The sequence below is a fragment of the Zerene cesonia genome, chromosome 17, assembly GCF_012273895.1.
Source record: "Zerene cesonia ecotype Mississippi chromosome 17, Zerene_cesonia_1.1, whole genome shotgun sequence".
In the NCBI taxonomy this organism is placed as follows: domain Eukaryota; kingdom Metazoa; phylum Arthropoda; class Insecta; order Lepidoptera; family Pieridae; genus Zerene; species Zerene cesonia.
The window spans coordinates 7897513-7914895 of NC_052118.1; the positions used below are offsets into that span (position 1 = coordinate 7897513).

Sequence of the window (17383 nt, forward strand, 5' to 3'; positions counted from 1 at the left end):
AAGATCCTATTCGAGAATTACGATGCCACACCACATGATGCACACACACACACACACACATATTTATACCACCGTCGCCTTTAGCGTCGCAGTTGGGGGTTAAAGTTATACTAATTTACCAAAAAATTATTCTTCATAATTAAAAAATAAAGCGGTATTTATGTCAGTGCCCAACAAACAAACATTGTTTGATTTGAGCGTCGAAATTGCACCGATTTTTGTTGTTAAAAATTGCTTATATGGAATCAATATCACGACCAGAGCTTCAGGGGAGTATACAAAGTATTGTGTTATTTCATGGATAGATTTTACATACCTTCACACAAAACGTTTAAACGTAATTTACACATGATGAAGAGGTTAAAGCTACAGATATAATATCGAATATATACTATAACCAGTTATAGTGTAATTACAGTCGTGTATTATACAATTTTATAGTAAATCTAAGATCAGTGTCGAGGTCATTCCTTGTCAACCGATTATTATCTTTAATGACTATCTAATGTTTAGTTTTATGCTGGTATAAACGCTTACTAATAGTACAATAAATATTTATTTGAATACTTTGAAGTATGCAATAATTAATCGATAACTGAATATTTCATGAAATTATCTCTGTAGATTACTTTTTCCTCTCAACTTATTTATTTATTTATAATAATTAAAACGGTTTTACACCAATAACATTAATTATCAATTTTTACATTATATAACATCTCACTTAAATTTATAAATAATATATATGACACAATTACTATTAAATACATTACATAATTACAATATAATACTTATGCCATCCAGTTTCTATTGTCTGTGTGAGATGATTGTATTGTTTGACCTCAATAAATAAAGTAAAATATATTCGAATAAAATATACATACAATATAATCTACCAAAGTGCAAAAGAGATCAGAACATTTTACCTTCTTTAAACATAGGGCTAAAACTAAACCAGTCTCAAATTGATACAAAACAACGCAAAGAACGGTATACCGGTAGTACCGAGCACTAACAATAGTATGATTTCGAATTCGTCTGACGCTATTAGATTCACAAAACATGGAACGAAGGTCATATTATTTTAGCGTCGTATTCATCTCAGTATGCTACGTATCGCCTTAGTACATGTTGCATTACAAGTATCACACAAATACAAACAACGATACGCTGTCCGTATATTGCAAGATAATCAGTGAAAATATAGCGATATGATGACGAATGAGATAACGTGAACCATCCGACGAAATATTTGTGTAATTTATATTTGTTGTAAACAATCGTGTGCGCAAAGCTAGAGTGTAAACATGCTGAGTGCTGGGAAGACGGCGCTTTCCGCAGCTGTAACTAAAGCATTCATTAGGTGAGGATAATTTTATCATTATTATTGTCGAATTGTAGAATTGTTTTATATGTAGGTACTTCTTGATTCAATTACTCCTTTATATAGGTACTAAAATAGTAGGAAATGGTAGTATAATAGGTTCCTTTGTAATGGTTACATGCAGCTACACTAATATGCTGTAAATTAAAAACTGTAATTCTTCATGTGTGCTGGAACTCATGGCCTATAACATAGTTTAACTATGTTAATCACAGGCTTTAGTTTTTATAAAATACATTTGTACCAATGAAACAGTTTTTTGAAATAGATTCAAGGATAATTCTAATAGATATACATTAAGATTAGGAATTATATATTTTGTTTACAATTTGTGGTACTAGGGAAATTCTATCATTAGAATATTCACTAAAACATTATACACGTTTCATAAAAATGTAAATGTCAACAATATTAGAGATGTATGCCAAAAAAATAAATTGTTTTTCAAAATTTGTTTATTCAGCAAATAAAAGTGCTTTAGTAGTTTTAATTATTTCTGTGTTGTTATTGCTCTACTTTATCACTATCTAATAACGATGCGGAATTTGCTTTTTCTTTTCCTACAAATTGTAAAAAAACAAATTGTCGCTTATAGTCTGAGTATTAATGCATAACTATATCTATTTAATACTATAGAAAAATACCCTACCTATATCGAAAAGTTAGTAATTGATATGCGTTTAATTAGCTCAACCGATTGCAAATAATCGAAATTGAAAACAGTTTTAAGGGGAATTCGACTGAATTTTGGCGACTTGTTTTAATGAAAATATATTAAACATCCATGAGTTATTCACCAAATTTGTGCGTATAGAAGGCAATGTTTAAAGTGAGAATTATTTGGTTTAATCATTGATAATGAACAAAAGATCGCATTAAAACAGAAAGAGGAGGTGTCTATTTAAATTAACTAGAATCAGGCACATCGAAAGGCATTAAAGCAAAGATTGAAGCGAACAGCGTATTTAAAATGCATTTTGCGTGTCGCACTTCTTAACAGTAATACTTTTATACAATTGCATATAATATCGATTCTTTGTTTTTAGATCTGTAGCAATTAATAGCACGACAGTGAACACAGGTCATCATGTGCAAGTTAAGGACTGGAAGGAGATCCCTGGACCATCGTCTTTGCCTATCATTGGGCAAACACTGCATTTCTTGCCAGGAGGTATAATCTATTGTTATTTTTTGATTAATTAATTTCATGAATTTAATGAAATGTGACATCAGTATTAATAACGTGTTTGTATGGATATTCTGCATATTTTTATATTTATAAAAAAAGCATGTCAGAAAACAAGAAGTTATAACACGATCCATGTTATATCCTTATTGCTCGCGACCTATTTCGAAAATGTTTTTACAACCACAACCCAAACTATTTCGGACTAAAGCAAGCAAACGCATTTCGTATATACCTAACCTGGGCTACGGTAAAAATGCACAAACATCTGTTTTGATACTCTTGTTTGAGCAATAGCACGAAATTTAATAAAAAAATAATACTAATACTAGTGATGGTAGTTTAGAGGAATAAAAATAAAATAAAAATAATAAAAGTTTGTATAAATATGCATATAAGATTCCTTGATTACGCAACCGTATATAAAAATATATGATTATTACACATAATAGATTTTTTTTATTGACTATGGCATAAAAAACGTATTACGTACAGGACATCCTTTAGTTATCAATTACAATGATGATTAAAGCATATCCATAATGATTAATATTTGTTATTGTATTGGTTTTGGTTTTAAGAGATATGATATCATTATCTCATAAAAAATACAAAGAAAAATATATATCAATCTAATTTGCAGGTTCCTTGTCAGATCCAGTTACGATGGCGGATACGCTTTTCAAAACGTTTGGCCCCATAATAAAATTAGATAGCGTATTTGGGTCACCTACACTTATTTTTATCTTAGATGCGGAAGCATCTGCCCAGGTAAATTCATTATTATCGACAATAGCTCGTTTTGTTCTCATAACAAACATAAGAGTAACGAGTAGTTATCATTAAGGCAGTTTAATTTTCATTTTTATTATAGTCTCGCTACGACGTAATTGCTTTTCATAAATTCTCAATTGTAGATACTTTTGAATGCATTGATTGTCGTGTTTATTTAAGTGGAATAACGATAATTAATTTATCTATCTGTCACATAACTTAATAATGTGAGCATGAAGTGTTAGATAACAATCTATCCTACCTGTAATAGCCAGTCTCTTTTATGCTATGATAAACGTTATAAACTCCGATTAGTAATTCATCCCTAGTTAATTTGGTTTTTATAACAGCAATTTAGCTATAATGTCAAAACTATGTTTACCCACGGGGATTTCATAAGTATGTCACTGGTTTTGTAGGAGACTCAAATACTTTTTACAACTGTTATTTTATGAGACTGATCAGGTCTCAAACCCACCACAAGAAATGTTAGTAAATAAGACCCCAATCACATCATACTAAAACCTTATTGAAAATATTGACGCAATTAACGTTTTAACTTAATTAACTCGAAACACAAAACTATTAGGGGCCTAAATCCGCCTAGCCCGAGGGATTTACGAATATTTTTTTTGAAAATAAATGATTTTCTATACTATTCAATTATATTCCAAAGTATTACATATTAATTACACCTCTTTATATATTGCAGGTCTTACGTGGTGAAAACTGGATGCCGAATCGACCTGGATTTGCCACTCTGGAACATCATAGAAAAATGAAAATCAAAGATACTTCAGAGGAATTCACAGGGCTTATTACAGAGTAATCATTAAAAGTATTATTAATGACATGTTAAAGATTTAAATTGGAAAGAAATATATGATAAAATACTTTAATATAAGACTACCAACTAATAATAGATGACATAGACATCATTTACACGACTGTGCAATATTATCTCTAAAGTTGCAGTTATATTGTTTTGAATTAATCATAAGCTTGTAATGTAGGTAATACTTTAGTTTCGGTCATCGTCCAAGCATGAAATCTCGTGCGTCGTCTAATAAACAATCTAAATAAACAATAACAATAAAAAATGTTTTTATCCTTAGTGTTTTTATAATAGTCGGTAGTCCTACATCGGCCGTGGACAGAGTAGAGTCTATATCTCTATAGTGCAGTCATGTGTAGGCTGCGGCTGGTGACAAATAACATATCAATTTCTTAGAAGAGCCTCTAATTATTAGAGCTGTGTCCCCACGTAAGCCTTCCCGAAGTTATTACCCTTCTGGTGGCAACCGAGTATTATGAAATAGATTCATCATAATATTGATATATTTAATGAACAAAATGTATAAATGGGTTGTATTACAAATAATTCTTATGATTAAAAATAGATTAATAATAACAATTAATTACAAATCCAGCCACGGTGAACCCTGGAAAAAATTCCGGACTACGGTTAATCCAATAATGTTACAATCTAAAACCATTAAGCTATACAGTAATATACTTGATGAAGTCGCAGATGATATGATAGATCGGTAAGTTAATTAAAAATTAGAAGTTCTTCTGTCTTCCTTAATATGTTATATGTAACAACACTTTTTAATAATATTGTACCCTCAGTCTTTAACATATTTTTTTCGAAATTAAACTAGAGTTTTAGGTCCTTTTTCTGTAATTGTCCAATTACATTATACCTATTTTCAGTATTTTTGTGGTCCTTATATAATATTTGACTGAGACAAGGCCTAAATCTCAATAAAAATCATACATTTCAAACATTTCAGAATGAAATCCAAAAGGAACGAGAAAAACATGATCGACGGAAAATTTGATGTCGAGATGAATCTATGGGCTTTAGAATCTATTGCTGTCGTAGCTCTAGGCGGACGTATAAACTGTCTCGATCCAAACCTGCCAGACGATTCACCAGCAAAGAAACTTATAAAAACTGTTCACGACATATTCACAATGGCCGATAAATTAGACTTCAAACCCAGTCTTTGGAGATTTATTGCTACACCGAATTATAAAAAAGCTATGAAATGTTATGAGGAACAAGCTAAGTATGTTTTATGTTAATAATTAGAATATGAGTAGTCATCGACAATAGATTTAATAGGGAGAATATATAAACATCTGCCCAAACTAATTTAAGAAAATACACCAGTATGTCTATAACAGAAATAAAATAATAATAAAAATTATCCATACTTGTATTAAAAATGCGAAAGTAACTCTTTCCGTCCGTCTGTTTCTTCTTCTCTGTGTAAACAACTTAACTGATTGGGATAGTATTTGCTGCAAAAGTGATATGAAACCCGAGAAAGGGCATAGGATTATTTTTATTGCGGAAATCTGGCAGGAACGAGAACTATGTGGATAAAATACCCTAACTGTCTTTCTTTTCTTTAGTTTAAGTGAGTAAGGCCGCGGATGAAACGCTTTAAAGTTATATAAATATATAAATTACATAATATGTTTCGATTTATTAACCTTCAATTTCAGTTTAAGTAAATACTTCATTAACAAGGCAATGGAAAACTACAAAACGAAAGAGAAAAGTGATGATGAAAAAGGAATCTTAGAGAAGCTGTTAGAAATTGATGAGAAAATGGCTGTTATAATGGCCAGTGATATGTTATTCGCCGGTGTTGATACCGTAAGTTTACTATTATTCTTTTAAATTACCTATTAAATACAATGAGCACATTCAATAAGTTTAAAACATCTTAGACGATTTGCGAACAGTTATTCTTATATAGTATATTATATTAATTTTACGAATATTATGATCCTTTCGTTACATACCGCAATATTTATAGAATATTAAAATAACCCTAATTTTTCAAGTTTATCATATACATGTTTCAGGCGGCAAATACAATGATAGCAACATTTTACTTGTTAGCTAAGAATCCAGAAAAACAGAAAAAATTAAGAGAAGAGGTTTTATCACAAAGCGAGCGAAAACCGTATTTGAAGGCCTGTATAAAAGAATCAATGCGTATAATGCCAGTAGTGGCTGGAAATATACGATGCACTTCTAAGGAGTACAATTTATTAGGATATAAAATACCCAAAAATGTTAGTGTATATTGAATCTTTTTTTTCTCGATACTAAAATAAAAAATGTATATATCTTATTTAAGAATTGTTCAATAAGAAATCATAAATGCGTTAGCCTATTATATTTTGGATTGTTGCCTTACTATTTCCTATTTGTTATCTAACTTTACCTACATGCTTTTGTATAATAAAATACCAAGTATTATATCATTATATTTTTAACATGACATGATGACACAAAAATGATCGACAGAATATATACATCTATGAATGAGCTCTCATACTTTATCAAAAATTACATCATTTTTCTTCGAATTGCAGATGTATGTAACCTTCGGTCACCAATATCTCTCCGTGACCGAACAGCACTTCCCCCGAGCGAAAGAATTTATTCCTGAACGATGGCTGACTGATAAATCGGACCCTTTATATTATGGAAACGCTCATCCATTCGCATACAATCCGTTCGGTTTTGGAGTCAGGAGTTGTATAGGTGAGGAGACTTAAAAAATTCGTTCACAATCTTGTCTTTTATATAGAAATGCATAATAAACTGTCACAAATATCTTTAGTTAATACTTTGGCGGATGAATAATTGTCTCTTGCATATCAGATATCATTCGAAACTTCACGAAACTTGTTAAGCCGTCGATTCCTATAAAATACCGCCCCACTTTGAAACGGGTCGAAATCGTAGTGCTTTGATGCTTAGGCGATGTTTATTGGACATCCGATCCGACTACCTCCACTCTGATTAAAAATCTATCTGTAGTTTTCAGCTAACTGCATCGGCTGGGAAATTGTATTTAACGTTCTATTTAAGCCCCTTTTGGTATCTAATAATACAAATTCATTGGTTAGTCTAGCAAAAAGAATTTTTCATACACAATAATAAGAAATTTAACATTCCAGGTCGTCGTATAGCTGAGTTGGAGTTAGAAACGTTCCTGTCAAAGGTCGTACAGAACTTTGAAATAGAATGGACTGGACCTCCAATAAAACTTAGGCCCGCGGCCCTCAACTATATCGTTGGACCTTTCGGTTTTATTTTTAAGGACGTAAAATAACAGGAAATATGTCTTGTAAATATAAGAAAGAAGAAAAAGGGTGTAAAACTTTAATATAATTTTATAACCAATTACATAATTTAAGGCAGCTATGTAGGCACAAATGAACTCTCATATTTTTATAACTTTTGTATTTTAATCTAATTATCTAATTATATTTTGTACGTTGGCTTTCATTTATACCCTAGTTATGATTGTTTAAAATAATTATTATTTAAGAAAAAACTAAACCTGATAACCCAGTTAAAACATTGGAGGCACCGACTGTCAAATAAAAAAGGGTCATAAAAATGTGGGTTACATTTCAGTAATCCAGTAAAAAATGAGTAGTTAACATAACAAATATAAAAATACAGTCGGATTGTCCTATGTTTGAAGTCGGTAATAATACCAAACTTTTTCGTCCCCAATGCCAAAGGCTATATCTTATTTTTGTTTTTATCTTGACGAACGGAGCCGGGGAGAGCAGCTAGTGATACGTTAAACTATTCACAATTAAATGTATTCGCACAAATATATTAAACTCTGTATTGCATACATTATTTAAATAATTTATTTACTTAGGTGCATTTTCTATGAAAATAAATTTTATGTTGGAATTGTTTATAAACGAGTATAAAGATAATTCAGATGATTTTAAGCACACTCTTAATATTCCGTGAATAACAGTGCATAATAAATTATAAATCCGAAATAAATTCAAATATGTAATAAAATACCTATTTGAATTTTTATTTTTCAAAGAGTAAAAATATTATACTTTTTCCGATTCATACAACTTCGTTTAAGAATTAGTGTAAAATGTTTAATAATAATGTATCCAACTACTTGACAAAACTTCACTTTCGACTTAAAAAAACAAACATCAATGTAAAACCATCGCCTGTTATAAGGTAAATACGCACGTTTTATATCATCATCATCAGCCCATATATGTTCCCACTGCTGGTACACAGGCCTCCTATGAGGGTTCAGGCCACAATCCACCACGCTGGCCAAGTGCGGGTTGGCAGATGTCACATGCCGTCGAACTTTTAATTCTTGGACATGCCAGTTTCCTCACGATGTTTTCCTTCACCGTTAAAGCAGTGGTGATGTTATCTACATGCGCAGATAAATTGAAAAATAAATTTATTTCCTGCGCGCTCGCCCGGTCTCAAACCTCGACTTATCGATTTTGAAGTCCGAGGTCCTCACCACTGAGCCACCACTGCTTTTATATCATATTTAATGTTAATAACATATTTTCCTTTCTTTAAATTCTATTGTTAGAAATGATTCCTTACAAGCTATAAAACTGCCTTTAGATACATCTCATGTGTTTTCTCTTGTGTCGTCTGTGTATACTGCAACCACAAACTATTTCATTTACCATTGAATTCTTATTTTTATGCCATTACTATTTCAGGTACATAGCATCAACTTCCAATCAAGAAATAAAATCATGGAAAGAAATACCAGGCCCTGTTTCGGTACCATTTTTAGGTCAAATACACAACTACTTGCCTGGAGGTAATTGATATTAATACAATTTATCTTCATCGCATAAATTATTTAATTTATAAAGGTTTAATGCCATTGCCATCATTATACAATTACCACAAGAATTACTGTAACAACTAATAATAGACGAATAGTCTGGTATTTCCAGTATCAACTATTAATAATGTAATTTCATTATACGTAATTAAATTACAATATGTTATGTGGAGAATTAATGCGATTATAATTTTTCTAACTACAATAATTCAAAATTTTATTTAGGTACATTCACTGACAGTGCATAAAATAATATTCCAGTAGATACAGTAATCTCTTGCTTATAATATTTGCTTGCATTTTTCAACTGAATTGAAAAAAGGAAAAGGTGACCAATTTGACTGTATTTTTTTTTTGTTTTGTTTATACTGATTTTGGTGTTTTTTTTTTTTTTTTGAAGGCTGGTGGTTCTTATGTAGTCCTATTTACATTTGGTCTGGTTCTGATAGTTTGAACGCGCGTTAAAAGTTATTAAAAATGTTCTATGATAAGTTTTCATGATAAATAACTTTTGTAAAAGTATAATACATAGATCATAAATGATAATTTATTTATATATTATTATATATATTTAGATAAAATAAAAATCATCTATAGTCTGGACTTGCACCATATTTTAATATTGTCTATGGCTTTTTCACCATATTACATCGACACTATAAATTACCTTCATTTATGTATTTGACATGTCCTTATCAACCGTTGGTTGTTTACAAGTTGTAACAAATAGTTTTGTGTTCTTGAAGTGTGAGACTCCAACAACGAGACTCATGACACTTATTGTCTACAATACCTCACGTTATTTCGCATTCAGTTTCAAACAGACATTACCGCGAATGTTCGTATTGAATCCGTAATTCAAAAACTTTTCGCATGTCTGAACATTCATAGAGGAAATACATATATTGGTACACTGAATGCGAAAGAAATTAATAACTAAAACAAGCATAAAAGCGTATGCAGGTTATGTCTTCAAAGGATAATGAAGTATATGAGCATGCTATAAAGAAAATAGAAAATCGGTCAAGTCCGAGTTGGAAAAGTAAAGTTTCCATGTAAATAAGCTAAAATAAGTAGTCATCAATCTAATTTATGACTGTGTCAACCGTGGTTTAACCTCGATTTTTTGTGTTTCTTTTATTATAATAGCAGTAACAGAAAATACATCATCTCTGAAAATTTCAATTGTAGGACTATCATGGTTGATAGCCTGGTTACTGGACAGACAAAAGGCTGACGGGCAGCGAAGTCTTAATAATAGAGTCCCGTTTCGCCCTTTGATTTCACAAATTTAAAATCCATTAAAAAAAACGAATAATAACATCTAAAACTTCTCATATATTTTAAGAAGCTGTGAAAAATGTCTAATCCAACATATTCTAAAGCATCTAAACTTGACTCGCTTTCTTGATAACATAACATTTTAAGTTCCTTATTTTATTACGAATACATAAGTCCTATTTGCTACAATAAATTATATTCTTTATTTAGGGCTTTACCAAAAGTTCACTGGGTATAAACTCCACGAAGAATTATATAGACGCTATGGACCAATTTCTAAAGTGGACGGAATATTTGGCTGTCCGCCGATGATCTACGTGTTTGACGCAGACGGTGCTGCCCAAGTAAGTTTAACATACATATATTATACTGATATATAGAATTAAAGAGTTTGTTTCTTCGTTTGCTTAGACACGCTTATCTCAGGAACTAAAGAACAGGAACTACCAGACCGATTTTTATGAAATTTTTTATCCCAGAAGTCCCACGGAAATTGAGGCTATGCGGAGTTAGCTCCGGGACAGTGTTTATGATTTTTGGCTGCTTGACTTTATTTTATACTAGACTTAATGAGGTAAAAACTGTTAAAAAGTTACAAGAATTAAAAAATTACCTAAGCGGAGCTGGGGCAAGCAGTTGCAAACCTAATGCTTACATGAAACTTAAAATAATATGTCTATTAAGAACAATAAATTTTAATACAAACTATAATAAAATACGCAAAATTTTATAAATTGTATTGCCTGCAGGTATTACGCGGAGAAAACGATACGCCAATCCGACAAACATTGCAAAGTTTAGTATACTATCGCCATGTTTATAGTCGTAAAAAGAAAAATAGAAGTAACCCAGTAACAGGTTTATTCAGCGAGTAAGTATTGATATATAATATCATATGGCGGGAATTTTAGACACAACAATTTGTCTAAATTTCCCGCAATAAATCTATCATCATTTAAAAGTCTATCATTTTATTTAGGTATTTAAAGCTCTCCAAGATACAATTTTATGATTTTTTAGTACTTATATGATATTCATCATCATTTCATTCATTCAAAATCAAAATATTACTATAGGAAATAGTGTTGAAAGAACGAAACATTGATTTTTCCAAAACACTTTAGATAGAAATAAAACAAGACAAAAAATAAAGCAACTTAAAACTACTAAAAATGCGCAGTCCTGTCTCTGGCAAAGACCAATTCCAGTGTATTGTTGTGTCTGCTATAACCTATTATATAAGTTATTGTTATTGTATAGTCTATGGCTATAATGGAGCACTAACTTCCAGTAGCTCCTAGGGTTTGAAGAAAAATCTATATACAGTGCTTTGAGTTGCTTTCCGTTTGACTATGTATAACCGATTTAAAATTGATACTGCCAGGCACTTAACCTTTATTTTTTTATCCCCGACAATTCCAAAGATTTAAATTGTTCCATTTATCTTGTTTCGCTTTAAAACAAGAATAGCTATATTATTACCGGGCACACACGTTGACATTTTAAATTTATTTAATACTTTTATTATAGCCAAGGTGACGTATGGAAGAAATTCAGATCTGCAATGAACCCTGTATTCTTATATCCAAAAGTGATTCAGTCTTATTCAACAATTCTCGATGATGTCGCCCTAGACATGATCAAAAGGTATCATATGTTTTATTACCTGTATAAAATTTAACCCTTATTTGCGGTCACGCTCACTTGAGAATGGCTTTAACGATGCCATTCATCCTTTCAACCGACTTCAAAAAAGGATCTTAATTTCGATAATATTTGATTGTGTTTACCATTCTCAGAGCGTTCTACTGGCTGAACCTATTTTGATGAAGGTTACAGAAGGTATCAGTCTACCATGTGGTACATCTAGTTTTCACGAATTAAGAGTGGTGTACATTTCTTTTAATTATTATTACTTAAATGTTAATTCGTAAGGTTCTTAGATTTGAATAAAATAATAGGTATTGTAATATAATTACCACTTCCACCTTAAATTCCAAACAGTTTTCTCCGAAAATATCTAACGTTAAACTTTGCAGGTTAAAATCACTGCGAAACGAAAACAATACAATACAAAGCAATTTTAATTATGAGGTAAACTTATGGTCTTTGGAGTCTATAGCAGCCGTAGCCTTGGGAGATCGCATCAACTGTCTGGATCGGAACATGGGTCCTGACTCACGAGTCAACAAACTTGTGAAGAATGTGGAAAATTTCTTCTCTTTGGCCAATGAGATAGATTTTCTTCCAAATCTTTCTATGATGTTTCCGACGAGGAAATATAATCGCCTAATGCAAACATATGACGAAATAGATAAGTGGGTACCAAATTTATCTCATATAATCATTTAAAAAATACTTACGAATTCGTTTATTTTTTTATTCTTTATTTCTTTAAAGAGGGTTAAATCTATATAGATTATGCCACCCTCACCGTAGCAATAATAACTTATATAACATACACATATAGTTAAACGAATTATATATTTTCAAATTAATGTGATTATTTAGTAAAATACTTACTATATTGAAAAATCTAATTATATCTTACTTTAAAAGATTTCAATTAAATTTTTAAGATTGAATAATTATTCAATCTAACAAACTACTTTTAAAAACAATTAGTTTAACAAACTTATCATAATAATTTTTAGTATTTGCAACACCTATATCAATGAATCAATTGAAAAACTTCGAAGAAACGAGCTTGCCTACAAAGAGCGTGGATTTCTGGAGAAAATACTTGCAATTGATAAAGATTACGCACAAGTCATTATAGCCGATATGTTGTTCGGTGGTATTGATACTGTAAGTTTTGTCATACTTTATAACAATTTTTGATCAATATAGGATAAAAATATAAATAAAAAGTATTGTTACATCAAATATGATATACCTACTAAGTGAAGTTTTGTAGTACCGTGTAGTCAAAGGAACAGCACATTTAAAAAAGATACCACAAAATCGCCAGATGTCGAAGATAAGAAAGATAGACAAACTCACTTTCACATTTATATATAACATAAGTTAAGAGACAGAAGAAGTAAGATTATCATATTCAGTTTCTATCCTCAACAGTATTACTTTTTTCTTTTTCTTGTTTTACCTAATAATCTTTTAAATAGGGAAATCCCGCTTAAAGATACCCACATATCCTTCTCCGAGAGGTTAGAGCTGGCCATAACCTATTACGTTCATCTTAGATATTTTATTGCTAATATTTTCCTGGAATTACCTAATTCCTAACGAATCTTTTCAGGGATCCAACACACTTCTGGCAACAATGTATTTGCTAGCTAAGAACCCGAATAAACAAAACAAATTACGAGAAGAAATAATTTCAAAGTCCGGAAAAACGTACTTAAAGGCTTGTCTCAAAGAAGCTATGAGAATTATGCCGGTCGCTAATGGAAACTCCCGGACAACCACTAAAGAATACACCATATTGGGATATAGGATTCCTAAAGACGTATGTCCTTATTTAGTTATTTCATTGTATTAATATATTCGAGTCCTGGTTGCTCAGTGGTCAGGACTTCGAATTTCAATAGAAAAGGGAAGGGGATCGGAGGAAACATAAATTGATTTTTCAATTTATCTGCAACAGTGCCCATGTTACCACTGTTCAAAAGTGCTGCTCGCGCTCGGCCAAAGGGGTGGATTAGGCCCTGAATAAATATGGGCTGATGATGATGACAATCATGAATGACGATCATGTCTAAATTACGTTTTAATTAAATTTAATAAAAGACAAGATTGCTCAATTTTTTATTCCCAGAAAGAAACACTATTATTTAATATTTATTATATTTAGTACAGGTATATTTGATACCAGCTTAATTCCACGTCTTCACTTGCATGTACATAGTTAAAGCTAGCAGCTCTTTTGCATGAAAGCGTAAAACATCAATACATATAATTATATATTCTCACATACATAAGAACTTTTGCATAAATAGAAAGCACAGTCTTCTTCGATCAATTATATAGTCAACGTTGTGGATAAAATAATTGTTCTATACATTCGTGTACAGTTGGATTTATAACTTTCAAGCAATAATTACTTTACATTTTATATATAGTTTTAATTAAATTTGAAGTCTAGTCTATAAGGATTTCAACTTTCGCACAAAATTACGTTTTAGAGAAATTTTTATTTTTATCCATCAATCCACTGTCAAGCTTAAACCATTCTTCTTGAGCTAGGCAATTATTCGGTTATTTAATATCAGCCACATCAATCTTGTAACTTAATACAAACAGACGTTGTTCTACATTTTATCCATCAATGCTAATAACTTCAGGATCATAAGCTCTTTATTATCCCGTATTTTCGAGTATAATACACTAGCTTTTCGATATATTTTAAATGTTTTCAAATTTAAAAAAAAGCAATCTATTGTTCAGACAACACTAACTGTTGTTGCATTTCTGAGTCACTATGACTTGAGTTAATTAAAAAAAGAACGTACTCGTCCCTTAAAGGCCGACAGCACACCCACGTCTCACCAGGTTGTGTGGATGCTCATGATCTCAATCACCGCTTACAATCCGTAGATGCGCTAGCTTGTTTGCCCGCTATCGTATATAAAAAAATACCAATACTACCAGATTCAATAAACATATCTTCAGAAACATATTACTTATTCTATTGTATTTTCATTAAACCTTGTAATAAATAAAGAAAGATCAGAACCAAATATCTGTTACTATCCAGATATGGTGTGCTAAGCAATAATTTAGTAATGCAATTTCTTCTACAGATGAATCTTTCTTTTGGCCACCAACTGCTATGTTCGTTAGAAGAACACTACCCTCAGGCTGCCGATTATATACCCGAACGCTGGCTGGTCGACAAAACAGACCCTTTGTGCTATGGAAACGCCCATCCGTTTACATTCAGCCCCTTCGGCTTTGGAGTACGAAGTTGTATCGGTATGTACATTATTAAAATTGAAAAAACAAGACGCAGTCTATAGAATATTAAAATATTTAAGATATTATTATAAAAAAAAAATATTTAAGAAATTATCTTCACTATTGTTGCTAAATTAATATTTATAAAGTGACATTAACATTGACTTTAGCGTTTAGAAGGTTACACCTGCACTTGTGTGCGGTTGTGCATACAACTATTGAAGTACAAGTAAATACTTGTATTTCATACATAACCTATACTAGGTACCTACACTAGGTATTATGAAGGGAAAAGGTTAGACATTTGGTTTGATTTTAATGAATAATTTTTAAAACTTGTTTCACTAACTTGGTTTACACCACTCAACCAATTTTTTAATTTTTTCTGATGAAACTAAACCCCATCTGTGTTATATACAGGGTGTCCCACCGATGGTGTACTATACTAAACCTAACTTATAATTTTTAGTACGATGATTACGTAAAAAATATTCTTAAAATCCACCCGACCACTTTTGCAAACAGCACGCTCACTAACGTTTAAGGTTATGTTTTCATTAATTCACGTTTAAGATTATGTTTCCATAAATTAAACACCCTGTATATTTGAGGTCACAGATATTAATTTATATAATGCATATTTTCAGGTCGACGTATAATTGAGTTGGAATTGGAGGTTTTCCTCTCGAGATTGGTTGAGAACTTTCTCATAGGCTGGAACGGGCCATCACCTAACATCAAATATCGTTTCGTCAACTCTATGGTTGCACCTTATTATTTTACTTTTAAAGATGTATAATAAAGTGGGAACAACAGCAACGCATTTCATTTACCGTTATTCATATTATAACAATTGAAAGAAAGGTTAAAACTTCGTTTATACTGAGGAGAATCCCGTGATACGTGGTGCGATTTGCTAGCGCCGATTGTGTCAGCTGCCTTACGAAATATACCCGGGATAGTTTCAGATTATTTGAAATATCGTTGAATCCCGAATCATTTTACTAAAGTAAAGATAAAAATAATGTATTTTCCAACCAACTTTATCATCACATCAATTCGACTTCATATTCATTCACATATCCGTTTTTCCTTAAATTATATCCGAAAAACCGCTCCACACATATGCGAGCATGTTATTCGCTTCGCTATTCGCGCGAATGTGTAATTGCACCATAAGAATATTTTCTATTTATCTCCTAATAGAAATGGTGCATACGAGATCATGAAAATAATATATTAAAATGGGAATAACTAAAGAGCTGAAAAACCTTTGAAGATTCTGTTATTTGAAAATCATATGCATTTTTAACTGACCATTAAACTTAGAATTTTAATTTGATATAATTTTTGGAATAGGTTAACTAATTTCATTGTCGTCTCTGTATATTTATATTATGAAATATTTCTAACCATACTGAATATCGTCTCTCGCTATTTGTTTTATTTTATTATATTATTAGTATTTTCTTTGTTACTGTCTTTACATAATAAAGCTTATAATTAAGGAGTTAGTCTTATTATTTATACCTATTCTGATTTATGGCTTTAATAATATTTTCCGTTACTAAATAAAGCGGCAGCACTTTTTGCCATACAAAAAATTAGTAATTGCTCGCCAGTATTATCAATTAAAATATTTTTAATTGAAATAAATTTGATTTTCTTTCAGAAATAAATTTCGTTTTATGAAAATAAAGCCTATAGCACTTTACAATAGTGTACATGAAATATTTGAAAAGCTACAGTTGTTGCGCATCGTTTAGCCGCTATCTCTACGCAGTTAGGTGTGATTTTTATTTTATTAAAACTATTCTTCATGTAAAGCTTAAATTAACAAAATGTCGACGTGTTTTTTGTGTAGTACTTGAGTCAAATAATGTACTCAAATTGAATGAAGTATCATTAAAAATGTTTCTGTATGTTATCATTTCGGCGAAATATAAAATATAAATATTATGACATTATATTAACAGTGGAATCAACTGATTACTTCGGTTATCATACTCGTTGTCTCAAGAAAATTGCTGTTTTAAAACAAGAAGACAAATGAGAGTTTGACAATTTTTGCACAACATTAATTGTAAGTTTGACCACCTCCTTGGTACAGTGGTTAACGCGTGAGCGTAGAAACGAGGGGTCCTGGGTTCAATTCCC

At 31.1% G+C, this 17383-nt stretch overlaps 1 protein-coding gene across 1 annotated transcript; it reads left to right on the forward strand.

Annotated features, from left to right (window-relative positions):
- Positions 1–1103: 1103 nt before the first annotated feature.
- Positions 1104–16041, forward strand: LOC119833390. The gene is made up of 19 exons (XM_038357378.1): positions 1104–1363; positions 2431–2555; positions 3214–3341; positions 4057–4169; positions 4775–4891; positions 5141–5419; positions 5862–6015; positions 6228–6440; positions 6744–6915; positions 7335–7486; positions 8797–9001; positions 10520–10653; positions 11059–11180; positions 11840–11956; positions 12349–12627; positions 12964–13117; positions 13569–13778; positions 15073–15244; positions 15874–16041. Exons 1-19 carry the CDS (start codon positions 1308–1310, stop codon positions 16023–16025), a joined length of 3054 nt encoding a protein of 1017 aa, XP_038213306.1. The 5' UTR covers positions 1104–1307; the 3' UTR covers positions 16026–16041.
- The last annotated feature ends 1342 nt before the right edge of the window (positions 16042–17383 follow it).

Coding starts and splice junctions, on each gene's coding strand:
- LOC119833390 (XM_038357378.1), top strand. CDS start 1,308: ATGCTGAGTGCTGGGAAGACGGCGCTTTCCGCAGCTGTAACTAAAGCA. Junction 6,916..7,334: donor TGGAGTCAGGAGTTGTATAG/GTGAGGAGACTT, acceptor TTAACATTCCAG/GTCGTCGTATAGCTGAGTTG. Junction 11,957..12,348: donor GCCCTAGACATGATCAAAAG/GTATCATATGTT, acceptor TAAACTTTGCAG/GTTAAAATCACTGCGAAACG.